The sequence below is a fragment of the Centruroides vittatus genome, unplaced genomic scaffold (genome assembly GCF_030686945.1).
Source record: "Centruroides vittatus isolate TY-2023 unplaced genomic scaffold, ASM3068694v2 contig_400, whole genome shotgun sequence".
Classification (NCBI taxonomy): Eukaryota; Metazoa; Arthropoda; class Arachnida; order Scorpiones; family Buthidae; genus Centruroides; species Centruroides vittatus.
The window spans coordinates 2,947,766-2,973,635 of record NW_027122215.1 but is presented as its reverse complement, the minus strand read 5'-3'; the positions used below and the strand labels follow the sequence as shown (position 1 = coordinate 2,973,635).

Here is a 25,870-nt window from a genome sequence, read left to right as displayed (position 1 = left end):
AAGTATGGCGATCGGTCAAAACATCACCCCCAAATTTTTGCATTTTTGGAATCAGGGGACCTTGAAACACCGAGAAATGCAAAAAATTCAGGTTTTTTATTCTGTGTATGTGTGTGTGTGTGTATATATATATATATATGAAGGTGCACGAGTTTGTTCACACATTTTGAAGCTTAATAATTCCTGTACCTTTAGTCGAAAAATTCTAAAATTTTTCATGAAGGTTTGTGTATAGGGGGCATTGATGCTATTAAAATTTGGTAGTTAAATGACGAGAGGTGGGGAGATAGAGGGGACCATGTCATATTTCGAATGGGGTGGGTGGGATGGGTGGGACTTAATGATTTTACTCATTATTAGCATTAACAAATTATTTTATAAAACTCATCGCTATCCTCAAAATTAAGCTTTTTGCCATTAATCTAGAATACAGTTTAATTTCGACATACGACCGTACTTCGAAAACCTCTCGTAAATAGGGACGACCTAGTTCATTATTTATGGTCGAAAATGAACTTTATTCGTCACAAGCCCGTCACTCCAGTCATGCTCTCAAAATAATATTAAAGTGCTACATAATCCCTATTTACCTATCAACGAATGATTCTAAATGAAATAAAATTAATAGTTATTTAATGATATAAAAGGAACTAATACAAAATGAGAGAACTTCTTACCTAATAATAAGAAAACAAAAGTTAGTTAAGATAACAACTAAACAGAAAACAAAGTAAAAAACAGTAAATAATTTTTTTTCATTAATTAATAAAGTTGTAATCTTCGATAGAAAGATCTATAATATAAAGTTCGTTAAACTGCACAACTGCGTTAGAATGAATAGCACGCTTCCTAGCGAACGAACACATGTGAGTAAAACAAAGAAAATGGAAGCTGGAACCTACAAGCCATGTAATCTTAGTGCGCGAAATTTGTATCTGGTCACACTCATGATCATAATATCTCGTTCTTGTATCGTTCGCCGCTCATTCTATTGAATATTTCGTCTTGTAAATTAGGAAAAGAGATAAAAGAAAACAGCTTTTTCTATCGAATTCTTGTATATAGAGTAGTCGTAAATTAGAATCACTCTATATAAAAAGCAATAAAGAAAAGTAAGCAGCATTCGTCCTTTTCCTTATATTATGTGACTACAGTACTTCCATTTACAAAAAATTCATATATAGCTCTTTTCATGAATCTTGTCCGGGCTGTAAAAATGCGCAATGGTAGAGACAAGTCTATTTACTTAGTGAAGAGAACAGATTGTCGTATATTTAACAAAATCACTGTGCGTTACCAAAAAGGGGTCTTGAACTTTACCCGGTCATGATATATGAAACGATCTGTACCACATTTTTTTTTTTTTTTACAATTTCAATCACAATTGCCAGTTTTAGGCGCCTTTTCTCTGTGTCAAAAAATATTAAAACTTGTCTGAGGAATTCTATCCGAAAAAGATTTTCTATTCCGGGTCTGATTTCCATTGAGCAAAATCGTACGAAGAAACTAGATAGGTCGGATATTAGAATTTTCTAACAAAACGCTCGAAGATATGTGTAGCTCTTTCGCGAAAAAATGACAACAGTGATAAGTGAATTTAAAAGAATTTAATAATTAAAATTAAATAAAATTTACAAATAAAATTAAAAAAAATGATTGAGAAAATTGCAAAACATTTATATAAAAAACAGGCATTCCGATTTCCACCTAGTCCACTACAAATTTTCTGTACATCGGTACCAGTGATAGGGGCATGCGAAAATTTATTCTGAGATTTCAGATCTAGGTACGGAGAAGAGGCTCAGCGCATCTATTTATCTCCGCGTCTACAGACTCGAAGATACGCCCCTTGCCAAATGAACGAAACTGTTCCTACAGCACTGATTATTCATTAAACTGAAATAATAGCAAAATCACGCTTGCATATATTCGTAACCTTTATAAAAATGTTTTATTTCCTCTTTATTATACTTAATTTTAAACATTTCGAGACGACTTTGATTTTAGGAAAACATTTGTATCAAAGAACTCGATACTAATACTGTTATTAAATGATATAAAATGATAAATAATTAAAAAAAGGAATGCGGGCCAATATAAGTCACTGCTAGGGAGGTACAAGCCGAGACCAAGACATTACTTCACCATATCAATACATTTGGCCGGTTGAATAAAAAGTAGTACTGTAAATACTTAAAAGTTATTAGTAAAAGTACTTACTGTAAGTAAAAGTTTTGAAATAAAAACATTTACTTTTTTTATGTGTGAATTAAAGTTTACTTTTACTTATTAGTAAGAGCTTACACTTTTAAGTAAATGCTGGCAATATTATCGAAATGACGTCGCCATATGATGGAACCCAACTCATCTTTGCGAATGTTTCAAATAAATAAATAAATAATGTTATTAAACAAGTCACACGTTTCTGCTATTAAAGAAAGAAAAGAAACCGCCCTGCAACTAAGTAACTGAAGATAAATCATGCAATTGAGATGAATAAGAAACAGCTCACGAAGAAGCTGAACAACACAAAAATCGACTTAAAAAATCTAGCAACGAGTTGTGTAATCCTCTCGGCTGTTATGAGATTTTATTTAAAAAATAACTTTTATATTTTTAATTATAATAAATAAACTTGTGCGTCGCGCCATCTGTTAATGAGATTTTGTTATAAAAATTTTATATTATTAATTATTATAACTATTATCAGGTTTTTTTTCACGACGTGAAAAAAAACCCGAAAAATTCCTCGTAGTCACGAACACATTTGGCCACTGATCAGCTTGCTAATAAGTATAAGAATATATTCAAAATATATGTGAATAAAATTATAGAAAAGAAACAAACAATATACGTTTGGAGTTTTATCCTTTAGAAATGGAGAAAAACTTTGAAGAATTATACAAAAGTTAGGAATAAGTCGTCTAAAGTATTTTAAGTATGTAAGTACGGTCTAAATTTTATAAATTTTACATTTCTATTGTATAATTAAAAATTTTTTAATGTGTTTTATAATTATAACTGATAATACACCTGCTGATGAGGGACGAAAAAGTCCGAAATACAAGAAAATATTGTATACAGGCGCAACTAAAAGTCCAACCAAGAGACTGATTCAATCTCTCTAATTTCATTCGGAAGATAAATCAGTATAAGTCTTATCAATAGATTACAGTCACAAATTAATATTAATTTTTTTAAAAATAAATTTTATTAATTGAAATAGCGAATATTCAAAAATGTTCAGTTAGTTTGGTGCAAAGAGTTTTCAATTTTGCTTCTCAATGAATTTTGATTCGGTGTGCCTAAACTGTATCCAAATGCTATCTGTTTTGTTTTAGGTTTAACGATGATAGAAAGCAAAGTTAAACATTACGAAATTTATGAGTGGAAAAGACGATTCTTTTCTTTGCATGGATTTTCTTTTCCGTTTCTCTTTTTTCATCTTTCTTTTTTTTTTTTCAAGTGACAATTTTTTTCGCCATCTTTACTTTTCGATCTTTTTATGTTAAAAAATATATGTAGGACCTCTCTCGAACGTCCCATTGTTGGGCTCGGCTTTCATTATCAGAACGACCCGAGCCTTACAAATTCATGCTGGATATGAAAAAGGGGGAGAATTTATAAAAAATATATATGTATATATATTTCTGGCCCTTGATAGCTCCGAGTTTTCTCTGAGCCCGGAAAAAATCCCAAATTTCTCTCGAATTATTGTCATACGAGAGGACTCTCCAGACTAGCACACTAGCAATGGAGGAGGCAGCGTGCCTCCTCCATTGCTAGTATGTTACATCTACATGCTAGTGTGCTACATCTACATGCTATTGTGCTACATCTACATGCTATTGTGCTATCAATCTCTACTGATGGATGGCACACCCATCAGTAGAGATTGAAGCATTCAATATTTATGGTCCTCTACATTCTACAGGCTTGCAAATATCCCGGCCCATTCGGCCCATTTTAGGAGACTGTCCAGCTGAGATCTGAGACCTTGTTGAGTGTCGCTGATGAGGACAACGTCGTCCGCATAGGCTAAGATGCCGAATTTGTGATTGTGAAGACTGTAGCCAAGATTGAGAGATTTCACCATCCGTATACCTACCTCTAGAGTGAGGTTGAAGAGGATGGGGCTTATCGGGCAGCCCTGACGGACCCCGGCTTTGACTGGAATTGGATGGAGATATCCGGCATTAGTACGGATGAGAGTGCTGTACTCATTGTAAAGATTTTGTATTAGGTTGACGGATTCAGGGTGGAGGCCCAGCCATTTTAGACATTCCCAGATCGTGGCATGAGGGATGGTCCCAAAGGCGTTGACGAAGTCAAGCCAGGAGATGAAGCACTCTCTTCTACTACGGCGCGCATCCTGTTACTACAATGGTAACAATATCCTCATTTAACAAATAGATATTATAATTCATTGTTTACATACAACAATATTTAAACGGTCGGAAATATATTCGAGGAATAATAAATAAAAATGGCTCGCTTCGATTCGATCAACCCTCGAGAATTCATGGAGGATTTGAATATTAAACGACCGACATCATCGTTTCTTTACTTCTATAAAGAGCAAAGACAGAATCAAAATCGGTCATCGGTAAAGAAATTTGCGAAAGTATGGAAATCAGAGTCAAATTTTAGGCGTGAGAAATTCGAAATCATGGCTCTAAAGTCTAAACGATAGACTGAGATATTGGAAAGAAAAATCTCGGCTAAATTTCATCAACTTGAGGAGCGAAGAAACTACATTGAAACGACAGACACCGCCATTTTTACATTTTGTTAAATACGAACGACCGAAAGGAGGTCCTACATCTTTAAAGAAATTAGGCAAAGTTTGGAGATCATCCCAAATCTCAAAGGACGAATATAAAATCATCAGTGGCGTGCCGTCATTGGAAGCGATGGAAGCGCCGATTCCACCTTCCAATGACCTTCCCTTGAGTTTTATAAAATATAAATTTTTCATATTTTAACGTACTTTGAATTAATTAAAATTAATATTTTATTATAACTGCATTATGTATCTTTTACAAATTTCTATACTACATGTGAAAAAAAACGATAAGATTGCTATTGTATATTCGAATAATTCGGTGGCGGAAGGAATGTCGAAACCGGGTCAGTCTCCAATCAGCCAGATTATATAGGCATTAGCACATGCGGTTTAGAGTGCACCAACCTCACCCGGTTTAGCTGGTAGAAGCGACACACTCGTAAAGAGTACAGCTTTATATCCCGGAGCGGTTGTGGGCTGTTAGCCACCTGCCTGTCAACTTCCAAGCAGCCAGATTATAGGCATTGGCGCATGCGCTTTACAGAGCACCAACGTCACGGTTTAGCTGGTAGAAGCGACACACGCGTAAAGAGTACGCGACTTTATATCCCGGAGCGGTTGTGGGCTGTTAGCCGCCCGCTAGATATTCGGCCACCCTCGCCCGATTATGTGAATCACGAGCAGACTAGATCAACGGCGGGCGACCCGCGGGCCAGCTACGGCTGGCGAAAAGTTTCTATCCGGCCCGCCGAGATCTTTAATAGATTATTAAATTGGAAAAATAACTAATTAATAGTTATTTTTCCAATTCTTTGTAATTTTCGAAAACGATAAGAGAAATAAATGTAGTAATTAACTTTTTATTTATTTATTTCATATTTGCAGACTAAAAAAATTACGAGTCACAAGAAGGCGTCAATTAACTACTACGGCGCGGAAAAAACGTAAAATTTATTCTGGCCCATGTTATAAAAAGGGTTGCCCACCCTAGACTAGATTTATAACAACCCAACCGATAGGAGTTTACTGGCACGTTTTTATGATAGTTCTGTATAGTTGACAGGAGTTTAAAAAAACTCCATTAAAATATTTGATATATTTATTCTGCGTTTATTCCGCTCTCCCATCTTATATTACTTACGGATTTCAATGTTAAACCGGTGATATTACGATTTAGTGTGTCCCATCTGTAAGGGAATGCAGAAAAAAACGTGTACAATTCTTGTATAAGTGTTAAAAAAATTAACTGTTACTTTGGCAGCATCATTTACAACCAAATTTAATGAATGAGACATACAGTACATACAATGGTACAAAAAAAAAGCTCTAGAATTTATTTTCCTTAAATTTACGATTTATATATCCGGTACCAGATAATATTCAGGTACAAAGTAACTGGTTTCGACTTATTTCTACTTAAGAAGTGACTAAATAATTAAGAGATTAGGGAATGGGGACATAAATAAAACCCTGTTGAAAGAGCCAGAATTTTACTTCAACAAAAGCTTAACAGAACCAATCACTCGCTCAGTACAGTGGGAAACTGATTTCCGTGTACACCTGGTATTAAAACGAATGACTATTAAGTTTAACATAGTTAGATTTTTACAGCTACGGTGAGAAACGTTTAAAATTTACAACAGCCCTGTGGCGTCCTTTGAGATATACTAGTGATGCGACAAAAGAGGCATTTGACATTGACCGGTATCGGCACCCTCGGGATTTGGCACGCACACACTCACTACACACCTACCTGGACCGGCACTAGTTCCATCCATTAGCTACTCGTATCGAGATATTTGACTAAGTGGATTGTTTTAAGATTTAAAAAGTAAAGAATATTTTATGTTATTTTTATGTACGTTTCTTTACAAAGCTATATTTTAATTATAATTTTCTTTAAAAGTATATTAATACAATCGAACAATACATTGTACCAGGTATGTATATCCACCGCACATTTTATTTCACCGAGTAAGTTTTTATAATTTATTTTTAATTTTAGCCCTTATATCGTGGCTAGCGATTCAGAATGTAATTGTGATATTAAAAATACATTTAGAGAAGTCTACAGTTTTTACTGGCTTATCGAACAAATGAATACGAATGGACCCTAGACCAGTGATTCTTAACAGGGGGGCCGCGGCCCCTGGGGTCCATAAGAAGTTTGCCGGGGGCCGCCAAATTATGCAAAATTTCCTTCGGAATATAATAAAAAGAAAATTGATGTATAATCCGAATATCGTATTGAAAAGTGAAATAAGAAAGATAAAGTTTTCCTATTTAGTTTTTATTTATTTATTTTGTATTTCTTCCTACATACAACTTTGTTAGTACAGAAGAAATAAACGTACTGTAAATATGCTACTTACACCGCAGTATTTACTTCTTTTATTCCAAAGCAATTTTAAGAAACTATTAATGCTTGGAATTTTAAAAATAATTACGAAAAATAGTAAGGCTTTGAAAATTTAAATATTTTTGCAAAAGTTATGCAAAATCCTTACGACAAGTGGGCGTTTTAGTTTTAGTTTAGTTTTAGCATCGACATTGGATCGATTTATCGACATGTTTCTTATTTTATTTTCTGTTAAAAATTAATGAGTTTTCATGTTTAATTGTGAAGTTTGAATGTTATTTAAATAGATAATGAAATAATAAAGTTATGATTTACATTTATTATATAAAAAATAAAGCAATAATAAAAAATCAATTTATTATAGATAAATTATCAAATTATCAAATATAAATTATTATTAAAAAATGGGGGTCACAAAAAATTATGAAATATTTGGTGGGCCGCGAGTATAAAAAGGTTAAGAACCACTGCCCTAGACCAGGGGTGGCCAACTTTTGTGTACCTAAGATCTACTTTTTATCTTAAAAATGTGTCGCGATCGACTTGTCGTAGGCATAGTCTAAGTGACGAGGGGGGTGTGAAATACATACTTTTTTTTTTAACTCTTTTCGCCCTGTGGGCACAAAGAGGGCCTCTTTTAGTAGGCCCATTATGGGTTCGGCCAGGCCCACAATGGGGCGACCGGGTGGTGAGGGACGGGGCCCGACATATCCGAACGGACCACCCCCGAAAAATTCCTAGGGATTATTCGACCCGTTCGGATTCGATCCCGGTCCCCCAGAGCGGTAGGCTGCCACCTTTACCGCTCGGCCATCCGGCCGTCCAAATACATACTATGTTTATACACTGTGCTTCATTACGAAGTGCACTCCCGCGAGCTATGGGTAGATAAGGAAAATATATGTTCAAAAATATTTTTCATTTTTTAAATCACTTATTAAGTTTTCAAGATATAGGCTCATAAAGAAAATAAATTTCCAGACCCAACTTTTGATATTTGCAGTTACGAGTTCATTCCATACAGGCGGCACCTAAAAAAATCGATTTTTCGACACTTTCAAGATAGATTTTTATTAACTTAAAATATAATTTAATTTTTTTTATCAATTACAATGTATAAATTGTGGTACTATTTGTTCGTAAACTTGAAAAAGTTGTTATAAAACTGCACAGTACGGCTGATAATTTGATTATAAGATTTTACTTTCGCGATTTGTTTTTGGGCGAGGAAAATTTATCATGGAAGAATGATATAAGATTTTTAGACTTATTTTTTGCTAATCTATCAATAGCTCGCGGGAGTGCTCTTTGTACTGAAACGCCCTGTATATCTACCTACGTAAAAAACAACGTAATTATTTAACGGGCCAAAAAACTCACGTCCGGGGGAATTAAAACAACACGAGTAATTATTAACAATATTTATTAATTCAAATTAGCTACTGATGAAGACAGATTTAAAATTTATTTTATTACGTTACATTAATGGGAGGACTGAGTTCGCACGTCTCTTACCAAGGAACCATAATTAGGTGTGATAATAATAATGATTCTTCAGTATGGGAATCAGTCAGAACAGAATGTTTAGTCTTCGTTAACTGTAAGTATGAAAATGCCAATTCACACAGGTATGTAGTTCCGAAACAGGAATAAATATATTTGCTATATTTGGTGATACTGGGATATTTTTCTCAATTGACGTATTTCCAAAAATCCAAAAATATAGAGGTCTGTTGCAGAAAACGCTCACTTATCGAGTAAATAGATAGGTAAGAAAAGCCATAATTTAATTTAAAAAATAAAGAACTGGTACTTACATTTTAAACAAATGAAAAATTGAAATTCAACGTTGTCACCGTGGATAAATAATATTGATTAATAATTATAATATTGTTAATACTAAAGAAAAGAAGCTACCGCATGACAGTATCAAATATTGAAGCTAAATGGCTGTGTTTTCTACGAGTCCAGTCATAACTGCATGCATATTGTTGCTTTTGCGCGTTACGTTCACGCGTTGCGTTCAGTTACAAGTGTAACACATTAAGTCAAAGACATCGCGAGCGATCGACAAAAATTGGCATCGCGATCGACTTGTTGGCCACCTCTGCCCTAGACCATCACTGACGCGCAATTAACTGATTGCCCTGGAAGTCGGCTTCTTACAGAAACACAGCTTCCCTGTCATCAAATGTCACGGCACGCCACTGAAAATCATGGCACTAAATGATCAGATAAGATACTGGAAAGAAAAAGTCTAAATGAGTACTGAGTCTCAGAGAAACTGGAGCCAGTTACTTTAAAAAAGAAAAGGAATTATATATTTAAAAGAACATACAAATGTTGGCAATAATTCTTTTCAAAATTCTTATTTTTAAATAAAATCTCACGTGAAATATACCCCGGTTTCTTATTCTAATTTATTTTAATCATGAGCGTTGAACTCCATCCCTCATCACTCAACAGTCCGCGTACACATAGCCTACCCTTATCCATTCAATAACCATCTTGGGTTACGCCATTATATACATGGCAAAACCTGAGTTCGAGAGAGTACGTACAGACTAAAATGATTTATATTTTAATGATCTCTACATATGTTTGGTTTTTTTCGATCGGAACTGGATTTCTCTATTATTTTATCCATCTCAGTTCTCTTGATCGGAACTGGATTTCTCTATTATTTTATCCATCTCATTCTCAACATCTAGGTCTTTCTTGTATAACCAACTTTGTTGATTTGGAATTTGTCATTCTCACTCCTGCACGAGTTTCTTTGTTCAGCATAAGAGGAAAAGATTGACATTTTTTTCGGGACTTCTCTTGTATCTTTCCGGTTCTAATTTTGATCTATCGATGTAAATCTTAATGTCGAATTTTAGTTCTTGCAATCTTTCAAGTATTTCGGCGGCCTCTCTTACTTTCTTTATTCCCGAGTCTATGAGCTTGAAAAGATTTTCGACATAATAAAAAAAAAAAAAAAAAAAAAAAAAAAAGGAATGAGGACATCTGTTTCTTCGGATAGTTCCTTCCTGGTTTTTTTTTTTTTTTTTTTTTGCTTTTTAGATGAAATACTTTTCGGCATACGGGAGTATGTTCCGGATTCTTTGTCTTCATTTATTTTCACCATATTTGTCTTCTAAACACTGGGCGTTCGGTCTTGGGTTCGCGTTTCACTCGGACGGGTTGGCTACGTTGGCTAAATGGGGGCCAGTTTCCCTTAAAAAGACCTCCCTGAAGGCACCCAAAAGATCGCCCAAAGTGTTGTGTTGTTATAATTAAGTAAACGAACTTAAAAATCAGTTTTTACGATAATTTCTTTATCAGCGATATATTTCAAAAGATTTTAATTCCCATATATTTTTATAATTTAGATATTGCTTTTTGCTATGTCTAAATTGAATTTTTACTCTGTATTTTTTACTCTAACTCTGTCGTCTTTTCTTTAAATTATGTTAGAGTTGAACGGAATTAGTACCCTATCACTGATAATCTCAGCTTTTGCACGAATGAAAGCTGTTTCCTCCTCTGCTGTCCAACGAAATTGAGCGTTTTTCTTTAAGCGTTGATTCAATGGATATAAAATGTCTGATGCATTCTTTATGAATCTGGAATAGTAATTAACAAGTCCTAGAAATTGGTGAAATTCTTCCACATTTCTCGGGCGAGGTGCATCCTGGATGGCTTTTATTTTGTCTGAAGACTTTTGTAGTCCTTCTGCACTAATTATATGTCCTAAATATTGTACTTTTCTTTCAAAGAATTTGCACTTACTGATGTTTACGTGTAAGTCATTAGCTCTCAACTTGTCTAAGGCATTCAGTAAACGGTTCATGCATTCTTTATAAGTTTTTCCTTGAATTATGATGTCGTCAAAATAAGCCACCACTCCTTCAAGATTTTGGGTGAATTGGTCGATAAACTTATGGAACTCGTTTGGTGCCGATTTAATTCCAAAAAATAATCGTTTTGTTAGATAGGTTCCACAGTGTGTTGAGATTGTTTGTATTTTCGCACTGTCATCATCAACTGATAGATGAAGATAAGCTTAGTGGATATCTAACGTGCAAAAATAAGATTCATTCTGTAATTTATTGAAAATATCTTCAATGCGTGGAATTGGATGGCGTGAGTCGTGCAACTGTTTGTTGACTGTGACCTTATAGTCGGCACAAATTCGTACTGTCCCATTGGGTTTTGGAATATCGATTATGGGTGTTCCCCACTCTGAATAACCCACTTTTTTGATGATACCCTCACTTTCTAATTTATCTAGTTCCCTATTCACTTCCTTCAATGCATATGGAACTGGGCGTGGTTTTTTTTTTTTTTTTTTTTTTTGTAACTCTTTTCGCCCAGTGGGCACTAAGAGGGCCTCTTATAGCAAGCCCATTATGGGTTCGGCCAGGCCCACAATGGGGCGGCCGGGTGGTGAGGGACGGGGACAGAGATATCCGGACGGACCACCGGTTTAAGAACATTGGTTTGGCACCATCTCTCAGTTTTAATGAGCAAATATAATTAGGTATTTGGCCAACTGTGGGAGTGAATACATCTGAGTAGCGCTCTATGATTTTTGAAATGGATGTTTCTGCTTCTGTTGACGAAATGTTGTTGACCGTAGTTACGTGGCTGAGTTCATTGATGTCAATCTTTAAGCTTCGAATCCAATCTCTTCCTACTATTGCATTTTTTTTTTTTTTTTTTTGGAAGGGAACGACATACAAGTCCTTTATACTGTAGTTATCGCCATATTTTGTTTTTACTTTTGCTACTCCTAGTGGTTTGAAAATATCTCCTGTGTAACTTCGAAAAGTCACTTCCGTTTTCGCTAAGAGTGCGTTCAATTGTAAGCGATTGAATTCGTCGATACTGATGAGAGTAACGCGACTGCCAGTGTCACATTCAAAACAGATTTTTCTACCGTTAACGTAGATTTCTGTGAGGAGTCTGTCATCGGTTCCTGTTGTATTAACAAATATATCTAGAACGCTGTTTATATCAAAGTCAATTACTGTACTTTTATTAACTCGTGAGAACAGTATATTATATAATCCATTTATGCGGTGTTTGTTTTAAAATGTGGCTAGCCAATTTCCAATTTGATTAATATTGTATGCTAGTAAACGTGTAATCGTTAACATATTACCCGACATTAACCTTATCAACAGGGAAAGAAATAAGAATTTCTGATTATTTTTATTATTAATATAATATGGCGTCAACATTCAAGGCTGTAAAGTAATTAAGTTTTTATTTAAAAAACCCTGTGATTATTTTATATGATGATAATAATCATAATTATAAGGTCGAATATATTGACATAAACAACAATATTTTGTAAAGTTAACAACAAGAAAATGTTAAATTGTGAATCGCAGATTCATCGGATTCAATTGAGTTGTATTTTGTGTGTGTGAAAACAAATGATATTTTAATTTAAAGATACGTGAAAATACTGAAATTTTGCCGAAAAATTATTCAAAATAAACTTTAAGAATTTTCCATTTGCCTCGAATTGCCTTTATTTGAAACTTCTAACATAATACAATTTATGTAACCAATTAATCGCGAAACATTAATTTAATATCGATAAAACATTTTAAATTATTTTATATAATATTTCAATACATTTTATCGTAACGAAAATTACTGTTTATTATTATTATTTGTTAACTTTTTAAAAATAGTAATCTCTTCCGACGTGAATTAGATATCGGTTCGAGAATAAATAACTTTGGCAAAATCACGTGACAACATGTCGTTTGGTCTTCGCCGATTTCTGGTAATTTTTTCACGAAATTATTATGTTTTTAAATAAATATTAACCGTTTCATACGAGAATTTGAGAAAATCGTCAAATTCGAAGAAAAATTTGATGATTTTTTTCAAAAATAAAAATCAAAATATATAAATAATTTCAATTAATATTAATCACCATTACAATTTATTAACAAGATATGTAACATTTTTGTATTACATAAAATTAGCGGAAAGTTTGAAATACGAAAAAATAAGGAAAAAATAAAGTTATTCTAACACTTCACAAATTTCTATGTTATTTTCTTAAACTATTTTACAATATATAATAATTTCAAGTATATAATTCATTAAATACACTGTGTGTGTATATATATATATATGTATATTTATTTATTACATTTTATACAATTAGATCATAAAGGATTAAGGGTCAGATCCTTAATTAATTAATACTATTTTTGAAAAATTTATGCAGAATATTGTAAAAATATTCATTGACTACTTTCCATGAGTAAATTTACAGTATTTAAGCTTACATAACCTATAATATTTAAACAACTTTTACATCACATATATTAAATTTTAAATATTAATAATATAGATTATAGATACTGAAACTTTTAAAACCTATATAATATGCTATGCTCAAAATTTGTATGTTATTTATGTTTGTTTAAAATTTTTACTGCAATGTATCTGTAGTATGGAACATTAAAATCTTGTGTCTATTTTTAGTACTTAGGTTAAGAATACAAACAATAGTCAAGATGTAAGTAAAGATGTAGCTAAATAGTAATAAATAATAATTTAGAAACATATATGTTTTATGAAAATTTTTTACATATTTTTGTTATATTGATTGTTAATAATACTAGTGCATTATCTTATTAATATATTATTTGTTATTTTAAATAAATATTAATTGTAATAAATATTTTATTTATTTAATAGAATTTTATTATTTTTTATTTTGCTAAACTAAAAGCTTAGATTGTATTTATAAAATCAACTTAATTAGATTGTATTTATAAAATCAAAATAATTTGAGAAAATATATGAATGTCAATGTAATAAAATTGCAGAACATAAAATTGTATATGTTAAAATTTACTAGTATATATATTAGATGATATATTTTGTGATAAAAAAACATTTATTTTTAAACAACAAGACACATAATATTACAAACTAATTTTTAAATATACTTACTTGGCACATATCTTGCATTGAAGAGGGATTTAAAAATTCTTTTTAGAGAGATATATTACAAAGACTTGCTTCCAGTGTCCGAAGATTATAAAGGTGCTTGTCAAAATTAGGAATACCGTATTTACTCGCATATAAGATGACCTCATATATTAAGGTGACCAGATTTTAACATTGGTAAAGCGGGACAAAATTCACGGGGAGGGGGAGAGGGAGGGGTTGTCTTGTTAAAAAAAATTGTCTAGAGCAACAAAATTTTATCATCAAAAAAACTGCATAAATTGTATCGTATGTTTTAAAATTTCAACATATGTAAAATTTACAAATATAATAAATATATATACTATTATAAATTTTTAAAAACTCTTTATTCTTTTACATATTTCTCATTTGTGTGAATGTTTAATAATAAATTGCTGTGTAGTTTAAAATGTCATAAAATTTTTCACAAGAATTTGTTAAATTATATTTTACACATAATATTGCTTTTATAGTCTCAACACTTAATTGTGATTTGTCGGATGTCCACACTTTATTCATGGTAGAAAAAACGTGTTCAGTCCGGGGATTTGTTCCTGGTAAGGACAGTGGGTATTCCACAATTTTTAATGCTTTATTGTATGGAACATAGTTTGTTTCAAAATGATGAAATATTTCTAGCCATTTGTTCTCTGTTGAAATTTTTGCTGATGCCCAAGATTTAACCTTTTCCTTATCAATATATTTTTTTAATAATGATACTTTATTAAAAAGATCATTTTCGGAAATATTGCTATCTGGAAAATGTTGACTAATGTGATCGAATGATTTTTGCACATCTTCCCAATTAAGTTCTTGTTTTAACATGACCCAATGAAAATGTTCAATATCATTGTAATGTTCCAGCAAAGAATGCCCATTGTTCTCACACACAGCCCTCAGGGTCACATTCCTCTCTTTTGTTCTAAAGGGATTGGTCACAACCATCCAAGTAGGAAGGGTTGGGAAGGGACAAGGGACAAAATATATATCTAATATGGTGTACAGCCACAATACGAAATGATCTTTACCAAATCTTAAACATAAGATGCAAGTTTATGACACATAATTGACAAAAATTTAATCCTTCCAAAAAGTCGGAACTTTTTTAAAATGCCGCGGGATGTGGGACAAATTGTTAAAAATTGGGACTTTCCCACCAAAAGCGGGATGTCTGGTCACCTTATCGTATATGGGATGAGGTGTGACTTTAAAGATCAGAATAAAGAAAATTAGATTTATTAATACAATTCTAATTTTATTTTGTTTAATCACAAAATGTCAAATGCACGTAAATGCACACATTGCCCCTCAAAAATTACTGGCATTTTAAACTTTAAGAAAAAATCTTGTAAAATTGACAACATAATTTGTTCGTGTAAAGCTGGACAATTGGGAATCTTTTTTTCCCAATTCTTAACAGTCAAATTCATTCTCTGTCGATTACAGTTATGAGTTTCTCTGAATTCTGATTTTTGAATAATCATCTGTTTTCATGTGGGAATGGATTAAAACTTATATCATGTTCCCGTGTGATTTTGGAATTTCAATCTTGAATTCAATTCAAAAGCTTTGCTTTTCCTATTGCTATTCATCTTTACTCCCAACAATATACAAGAATGATTGAAATGACCCAGATAAAATACTTAGGTTTTTAAATACAAGCATCTGGTAAAAAATGCGAATACATGGTTCACAAAAATTATTTGTAAAAATGCAAAGAATCTTTTACTTGCATGTATAGGGTGACTTAGGAATTTGAGGCTATGATGAATGAGTAAAAACCTCGTCTTATATGTGAGTAAATGCAGTATATCCTATGAGCATATACTAAATACAGGCTATGATTTTGATATGTAGACTAACTTAGTATCATAAATGTTGGGACAAGGAAAGATCCATCTGTGTAATTTCTCCATATTAAAAAAGTTTGTTATAAAATACCTGCATTCTTACTTTGTAAAAGATGCTTATGTAAAAGTGGGATATATAGTCATAATTTGATATATGAAAAATTTACTTAATTTTGTTCATTATGTACAGTTTACAGTTTTGTTTCTCGCTAGCACACAGAGATGCCTAGACGCGCGAAATCGCGGCAGCTAGAGGCTAGAGATTGGGAGGATGACGAGCAGGGAATGGCGCGTAGGACAAGCAGGTCGAGTCAAGAACTCGAAGCACGTAGGTTACGGGCTGAACTCGTGAAAATAGAGGCGGCGAGCGAAGCAAAAGCAGAGGCAGAAGTGGCGAGAAGAGCAGAGATAGAGTTAGAACGGCTCAAGTTATGGCTGGGGATCACCGGAAAATTAGACGATACGAGGCGGCAGGAACGGCAAACACGATCCGAAGGACTTAAAGTCGAGGGAAACCGAGACTTCGGGGATAGAACTAGCTCGTTGGGAAACAAGCCACAGGGGGAATTGGATAGGCCAAGGGAAACTGACCGGCAGAAAAGAGGGTGTTTTGATCGACTGGTAGACGGTGAGGCCGAACGCATGCGACCCAAGGTAGCTGACCGCGTGGTGGTGGGGGTTAGAGCATTCAAACTCTCTTGCCCACCGGGGAGCGGGGAAGCAAAGGATCGGGTCGAGGCAATGCGGGGAGAAAGAAGGCCCATGCCTGTAGCCGGATCGAGGACGGGAACCCCTGGGGTCAGGGTGGCAAAGGTTCCCATGCTAATAGCAGAAAGTAGGTGCAACTCACAGGTAGACCGGGACATTAGAGAGTCTAGTGGAGTCACGGCAAGATGAGAGGAGGCAGCTCACAATATCCAACTCGAAGTCGGGAGGTCGCTGAAGGGAACTGAGATAGTAGGCGACGGAAGTGGTCCCCCAGCTAAGGACATTTCGGGAACGGAAGCGTCGGGCTTAAGGAAGTCATGGGTCCCTAAAGCGGTGACAGGAACGAAGGAGAAAAGCCAACTGGTTGGAGCCTTCGGTCACCGGGTTGATAAGGTAACGATCCCGATAGAATTGGGGAAGAAAGGTCCCACAGGATCGCAGGAATTGGGGCAGGTGTCGCGTGCGGTAGCGGGCATGTTAACTCAGACCCCGGACATGCCGGTATCGGAAGAGGACCACCGGAAGGTGGGTGACCGGAAAGGAGATACCCTAGAGAAAGGGAAGGAAGACCCCATGGAATCGAGGGAGCCGGGGCTGGTATCTCGTGCTGTAGCGGGCATGTTAAATCAGACCTCGGACGTACCGATATCGGAGGAGAATCATCGAAAGGTGGATGACCGGAACGAAGATATGCAGGGAAGGGGGGAAAAACCGGAACGTCTTTCGGAAACAGCGGACAGCGGAATTAGCGACAGTGAGGAAAACGGGTCGGGTCCACGAGACACCCAAGTCCAAGATAGGCCGCTCCCCCGACCGTTAGAAGCCGCCGGGGGCGGGGAAGACGCTTTGGTCCCCAAAGACAGCATAGGTCAGGATAGTGGTATCAGCAAACCCGTTGAACAGGCAGTAAAACTCCCAGAAAGGAGGGAAAGGATGTTGGGGCTAGCCTACAAAGCCCCACAGAAAGAACAATTGGTCGGTCAGAAGGTGACGAGTCGCATTCACTGTGGTTCATACCGTCGGGAAACGGCGGCGGGTTTCGAAGGTACTGGCAGAGTTGGCACGAGTACCTGAGCAGTGCATCGGTTTGCATTACGACGTTCGCAGGGGCTGACGAACTGGGTGTCGGTGGTACGATCTTGGTCAGGAAAGCATACCGGGTCAACAAAATCGACGCGCTGGAACGGGGAGAATGTGAGGGTGGCCGCTGGAGAAGGGTAGAGAACGGCCGAAAGCAGTTGGGCCGAGTTGATCGAGTAGAAGTCTGCCGAATACAGACTAGTACGGCCAGAATAGGATTTGGCTTGGGCACAAGCGTCGGAAAAGTAGCGATGGCTCCGCCTATGCGCCAGGTGTACGATTGCGGCCGGGAACACGAACAAATCGGGGATTTTCCCCTACGTTCCTCGCCTTCGGCGTGGGATGCCCGGACTAGTAGTTTTAAGGGATATTTGTCATGGATCAGACTAGGGAAATCGCATCAAGATACGCATAAGATCGTAGTAAAAATGCGCGTGGACATCGAACTGATCGGGTCGTATCAGGTTCCGCAAGCATCTCTGTGCGTAGGTGCGAGTGAACATTCCCGGTTGTACCGGAAGTTAAGGGTCAGTCCGCACTAGAGGACATTTGTAAAATTGCTGTGTGTTGTTGTTGGATCAAACAGGCTTGAGCTAAGCGCAGTTTGATCCTTGGCCGCGGAGGTGTAGGGTTTGGAATCGCTAGGCGAGCGATTTCCGCCCTGGTTTATTATAACGAACTTTCATAACGGAAAAGCCGTTAGGATCGGCCGTTATAAACGACCGTTAGAAGAACCGTTGAGTTTCAAGTCGACGACAGACCGACGATTGGCTGGCGGGAAATGACCGTTGGCGGCCTTTGTGGAAACATTCAAATTTGATTGGCGGACGATTCGAACGTTGGGACGACTAAGCAGTAGTTTCAGCGGGAACGGGAGCTCGTATCGTGAGTTGGTATCGGGATTGGCTGAGTTCATATCGGGAAGATCGGATCGGATCGGATTAGGATCGTTGTTACCAAAGTTCTAACTGTCTCGCTCGTTGGACGCTACAGAAATCTGGGGAAAGTAACTCCAGTGTTTTAGTACGAGCTTGTTCCTGACTCGGAGGTGCTGTTAATTACAAGTCTGTTTGAGGAGGTCGTAAGGAGTTTCTTTCGACGAACGTGTACGGGAATAGTCGGTTGCCGTTGGATTAGTGTTTGTGCATATTTAATTGTGACTCTATTTTGTATTATTTTGTACATTTATATTGTAAATATAAACTGTGTTTCGTCAAACCGACTGAGTGGTTATTTTGAACATTACTCAAACTTTCAAAACGACTGCTCCAGCTGGTATGAGTGATGTTGTGGAAGGTGTCATGTATTAGGTTGGTGCATAATTATCAGGCATTTTTTAAACAATATTTATTATGAAAAAAGAAACATAAAAATTAGACAATAACATTTTTAAATGATTATTCCGGAGTGTAGTCACCATCTACTTCAATAACTGCTTCCCATTTGCTTGGAAGATGGTCAATTCCATGGGCAAAGAAGTCACGGTTCTTGGAGGTAATCCATGCTTTGACATCGGCCACCAAGTTATCCAAATCAGCATAAACTTTGTTCACCTGCCAATTTTTTAGTGATCAATTGACGTAGTGGTCTGTAGGCGCTTCTTTGGGAGAATATGGCAGATGTGGAAGCAGTTCCCAGCCCTTATTGGTGATAAATTCGACAAAATGATGCTCAACATGTGGACTCGCATTATCATGGTGGAAGACAATATGGTTCTTTTTGCATTTGTGCATTGTGTTGAGTCCGTGGAGGACCCATCCACCCACCGTCCTTACCTTTCCGAGCTTTTTGAGACGACGAATGATGGTTGAATGGTCACATTGAAGTCTTCTGCCAGCATTCGTCCTCTTTTACGGTGAATTTTGTTTGTAACTAGGGTTTATCATTTCCCGGTCTTTTGCTTGTCCTGGGATTCAGGGATAAAAGTGAACTGTTTCCCTGGATCCCGGGAAATCCCGGGATAGAATTAATTATTTTTAAGATATACAAAATATCATGAAATCAAATGATATAATTATTTTTCATTTTTTAAAGTAATTTAATACATTCTGCAACCTTCAAAATCATATTAATAATGCTGTGTAAGATATATATTAAAAATTGCCTTTGAATTACGTAGAAATTTTCATAAATAGAAGAATTTATTAAAGTTTGCTGGAAACTGTATACAACAACAACAAAAATGCTTTGAATTGAGTTGAAAATTTAAAAGAAATGAACTTAGATCAAACTTCTAACTTAAAAGATAACTTTCATTTTTTAAATAAAACATAATACAAAATATTATTGTAAATTTTTATAATAAGATTTTAAAAAGCAAAGATGGTCAATACTCTGATCATTCAATCTGATTCTTATTTCAGTAATGAAAAGTCCTGCTACTGAGAATGCCCTTTCTGATTCAATTGATGTGAGTGGAGTCGTGTTTAATGCATTTAAGAGAAGAAAGATGTTATGTGTTTTTTCACCTGTAGCCTGGAAGATTTCTAGTTCGTTTTCGAGATTGCAGTACTTCTTTTGCTCTCTAGTATTCTTGATTTGTCTAACTCGGCTAATTTAATAGCGACATCAAGCTTATAGCCTGATAATTCGGCAATTCGTTTGGCTTTAATAATCAGGTTTATGAAGAAAAACTTCATACTTGCAGACTTCATACTCTGTATCCTTGCTCAATTTCCACAACCTGGCATTGTGCAGTTATTGAAGCCACTGGGCATGGTCAAAAATTAAGACAGTGTAAGCACAATTATTCCAGATATTACAGGTTCTGACAAGTAAAGGATTTTCAGAGTCCTGCCACAAATAAGCTACGTATTGATTATTGACCATTTGTGACATGCCATAACGAGCAAAAATTTAAAAAACTAATAAGTAGGTTTAAAGTTAATAAATACGAATGTATTCTGACAGTTTATGAGTTAATTATACTTTCTATTTGCAAAATTTCTCAACCTGAACACAAAATAAGAAAAAAGTGAACTTTTAAGAAATTTGCGGGATTTCTCGGGACGAGAAGAATTTCCTGGGATATTTCCCAGGTTAAAAAAACAACCAGGATCCTGGGATCCCATTTGAGAAACCCTAGTTTGTAACTATAGCATCATGCAGTAAAATGTGTTCACATTTTATTGCATGCTATAAATGATGAATATTTGGAGTCTTCTGATAGAAGTGTTACATGGGAATGTAATACAGTAGAGCATTGATTATCCGACTCAATTGGGGACTGGTCGGATAACTGAAAAGTATGAAAAAATACATTATTAGTATAGTGTATTAGGCCTGGTTTAAATACTAGCCTCCCTTTCATGGTCGAGCCAGTGCTGTCAGCTAAAACATGCAAAAATTTAACAAAAATAATATTAAAGTAGCCAAGACATAACCAAATATTGTAGCGCCACATCACTAGCGAACATTTGAATTCGCTGACTAGAACGCGGTCAGTTAACCGATAAGTCGGTTAATCGGGGGTCGGATAATCGATGCTCTACTGTAGATCTTATATCAGAAGATTCCAAATATTCATCATTTACAGATTTGCATTATACTGGTGCTCAATTTAAACTTTATCCTTCTTCCTCCAGACTGGTTTCTTAGTTTATATATGCAGGGTTCCTATACACCTGAAAGTTAGGAATTTTTATTAGTGTTTCAATCATGGAATGTCAGGGAATTTGTTAAAAATTGTCAAAAAGTCAGGGAATTAGTTTCCTTGGCTGCCTTGTTGATTTTTTGCTGATAATATACTTGACTACGTGTAGCTGTCTGCAGGCAGCAAGAAGTAATGTGGTGCAATATGTACAACTTATGAAAAGGGATGCAGAATATTTTCAGGACCCAAAATTTCTCCCAAGCTTAGGCAAAATTTTTCAGAAATTTATAAAGTACACAAAATGATAAATAGTTTAAATGGTATTATTTATCATTTTTTCCTTTTAATAATTTTGATTGCATAACAAAACAATTTTTGATTTTTTTTCGGTTTATTAATATTTTATAAAGTTCAGAAAATTTATTAAGAGAGAAATTTAATAAATATTGTATATTTCTGCAGATAAGACGACCTTCAAATAAGACAAGGTATAAATTTTCATCAAAGTTTTATAGTTTTAGCATATATCTGTCCTGTAAGATGACCCCAAACTATCAATGGCCTATGAATTTAGTTTAGATCAGCAATCATCTGGATAATAATACTGTATAGCATATATGGAATTATGTCCTATTTGTAATTTTTTGAATGAACAAATTTTATTTTCTGCCTTGCTATTGTTGCAAACATTTGCACTGATTCGGGCATTTAGGTAATGACCTTGACTATTCACAAAAACGTATGGGTTATTCATGTTTTTTTATAATGGTTTTAATTTTTATAAATTTCAATCTAATTTTTTTGTATCTGTCCTATAAGACGACCCCAGATTTTGGGGGCCTTTTTTTATGATTCAACTATCGTCTTATCTGCGGAAATATATGGTATTTACTTTTGTACATGGATTATATAGAATTTGTTAATGAATAATAAAAAATAATTGATTTTTTGTTTTTTTCAAAGCCATATTGATTTATGGTTGTGGATTAATAACAGAAAAATACATTTGATTTTTAATTTTAATAATTTGGCAATTATAAAAAATATATAACTGTTAATTAGAAAAAAATAATTAATTAAAATATTGGAGAAGCAAAACATACATATATAGTAAGTCAAATGCTGTTTTATTTTGTCAATGTGCCATACTGTAAGGGACATAGGAGTTGGGGAATTTGTACAAAGTTGGTCAAGGGAAGTCAGAGAAAGTCATGGAAATTAAAACAAAAATTTGAGTATGAATCCTGTATATGGAGAGAGGGTTTATAAAGAAGGATGTTGTGAATGAATGAACTGTTTAGAAATACAGTAGAGAGTCATTAATCGGAATCAATTGGGGACTGGGGTTGTTCAGATTAATGATTTGTTCCGATTACCGATTATGTACGAAAAATATGTTAACCTGTCCAATGTTCAAATTTTTCTCTGTTGCATGTCGCTTTGTGTTGAATTTTCGTCGATTTTAAGCCTAACGAAAATTTTTATAATAATAATCGAGGCTATTGTATCGTTAAAAATTATTTCTTCATTTTGTACAAACAAAATAAATATATTGAAGAATATAAAAACATGAAAATTATACTTTAGGAGTAAATCTAATATCAAAAACGTTCGATTCAGCACGACACAGTCTGACTGAAAATCGTTCCGATTACCGGGGTTTCGATTAACGACTCTCTACTGTACTGAAAAAATTTGTTGGTGATGAATTCACTTTAAACTATAATAAACAGTTAGGGAGATCTATCAAGATTGAATATGATGAAATAATAATAATAATAATTAAAAAATAACTTCATAAAAAATTGTTACTTATTAGAAATATCATACAAAGCATCCAAATCATGTTTTAAAAAAGCAAAGATTAATTAATAGAATTCATTAACCATTAAAATTGAAAATTTTTATTTTGTTCTTGTAATTCCAATCATTCATAACAAATAAATAAAATAAGGACAATCTTTTTTCAAGAAATTTAATGTTTTTTTCTCAATCCTCAATATTCTAAACAATATTCAAAAAGAATTAAAAAAAGAATATAATCAAAATAACAGATAACAATTATTAATTTAGTTAAGAGATGGTGCCTAACATCTACCTCTAGTAGCAAATTACTTTATATTAATTATTTAAAATTAGCGGAATTGTAGCCTGATAATTTAGGTGAGGGGTGGCCAACAAGTCGATCGCCAAGCCAATTTTGGTCGATCGCTAGTGATGTCTTGACTTAATGTATTATATTTGTAACCGAACGCAACTGTAAGCATGCAGTTATGACTCGACTCATAAGCAGTGAGTGCACTTCGTACTGAAACAGTGTATAAACATAGTATGTATTTCACACTTCCCCCTCCCCACTTAGACTATGCCTATGACAAGTCGATCGCGACACATTTTTACGATAAAAGGTAGATCTTATGTGCACAAAAGTTGGCCACCCCTGATTTAGGTGATTGTTGGATGTTTCTATAACAGATAACAATTTATAATCCATAAAACAATGATTATAATAACAATAAATTTAGTAAGCAAATATAATGTATTTTTTTCAATGTATTTTCCAAGTTATTTTTATAATTTGTTCAATGAATCCAATGTTTTCATGTAATTTTTTAAACCTAGCTCATAGTAATGCTACTTTATATTATGAAAATTTTTTTTTGCTATAAATATAAATTCAAGAAAGAATTGGCAATGGAAGAAATGAATGTTATTCTAACAAAGTTTGCTTAACTTAATCTATTAATGCTAAACATCCTTTTAAAAGGACAGTTAAGAAATTAAGATATTTCAATAAACATTGACAAATTAATTTATTAAGAAGATAAACTTTCTAATAGATTTTTAAAAAATAAATAGAAAATTATCAATTATATTAATACTATTTGAATTTTATTTAATAAATTGATTTTTGAATATAAATTAATCATTGAGAAATGTTTTTATAAGTTTTATTTCTTGAATGAAAACAAGCACACTATACTAAAGTACAATAAACATACCAATTCTCATTTTAATGTGAAAAAATTTCATAACATTTAACTTTTAAGATGTTTTAGTGCAGGGCTATCCAACCTACAGCCCTTCAGCCAAATATGACCTCTGAAGCATATTTATCCAGCCCAAGTTGTTTGTTTTCACTGACATGCTTAATCATTAACAATTGAAGTAGTTGAAAACAAACTTTTGAGAAGTCAACTACAATTAATTCATCTTGCTGCAAATGATTTTTATAAAAATCTACTTAAAAAAAACAGAGTTTGTTAAATTTTTACAAATCTCTATCAAAAGAAAATTTTAAGTCAGAAATATTATCTATTTTTGCTTCTATATATCTTTGCAAACAAACTTTTTTGAAAATAAAATATATAAAATCAAAATATCAAGCATCATTGTAGTGTACAATGAATATCTAAAGATTTTAATATCGGGTGCTGTAAAATTTATCCTCAATTTTAATGACATTCTTTTGAAAAAACAGTTGCAAATTTTGTTACTTGGAAATAAAAAAAATCTGGATGTTTTACATAATGTGCAAATTGTTTGTCCTTATAAACAAATGAGCTTCTAATTTCTGCTTTTCAAAAGAGCTAAAGAATTTATCTCCATATTTGTTAAAATTTTATCTTATACTCATGTCAAGGTATAAAAGAGCTAATAGTTTAGAACAGCGCTGTCCAACTTATCATAGCCCGAGGGCCATATTTTCTTCACCAAACATTTCAGGGGCCAAGAAGGTTGATAAATGAAAAGTCAGTTTATGTTAATTAAAAAAATATTTTATTTATACTAAAAAGAAAACTTTAAAATATTCGTAATATATTAATGAGAACATTGTGGCTGTAATTTTCACATAGTAAAATAATTTTAATATTAATAATAATAATTTAGTAACATAAATTTATTCATAGTAAAATGTACTCGCGGGCCGTAAAAATAATTTGGCGGGCCGTATACGGCCCGCGGGGCGCCAGTTGGACAGCTCTGGTTTAGAACAAGCTATACAGATAATATAAAGATGATAGTGATAAAGATAATAATCACCTTGACATTGTCATAGTATCCCCAAAAGTACACTAACTGTTTGGTGAAGATGAACATACAACTAATGATGTGGTGATTTTACATCATCATCAGGCATATCATTGCTTAATAATGTGTATGTAACTCTTGAATTACAACTAGAAAGCAGCAAAGACTATGTTACAATAAACTTTGTTAGGTAATAGTAAGTCCAAAAACTTGTATAAAGTGAAGCATGCAATGCCATAATGTTGTCAGGAGAGAGAAAAAACACTTTTTCTAATAAACAAACTTTAATCAAATGCTATAAAAATTATTTTAACAATTTACACTTTGGAATAAAACATTGGGTTTAATTTCAAACACCTAAGTATGATAGTAAGGAAACAAAAAAAGTTTAAAAACAGAGTTAGAACCATAACGTTGTAAATGCCAAAAACAATTGCAATCATAAAATTCATGTTTCTACAGCTAAAAAACAG

At 34.1% G+C, this 25,870-nt stretch overlaps 2 protein-coding genes across 2 annotated transcripts in view; both read left to right on the top strand.

Annotated features, from left to right (window-relative positions):
• The window catches only part of LOC136976503 (cullin-3-B-like), a 199,287-nt gene that overhangs the window by 103,018 nt on the left and 70,399 nt on the right, over window positions 1-25,870 (top strand). The window lies entirely within an intron of this gene.
• The window catches only part of Idh3a (isocitrate dehydrogenase [NAD] subunit alpha, mitochondrial), a 76,429-nt gene continuing 63,397 nt past the window's right edge, over window positions 12,839-25,870 (top strand). Inside the window, exon 1 of the mRNA XM_067271732.1 lies at window positions 12,839-12,930. Coding sequence (XP_067127833.1) covers window positions 12,904-12,930 — 27 coding nt within the window. The 5' untranslated portion in view covers window positions 12,839-12,903. The remainder of the gene's footprint in view (window positions 12,931-25,870) is intronic.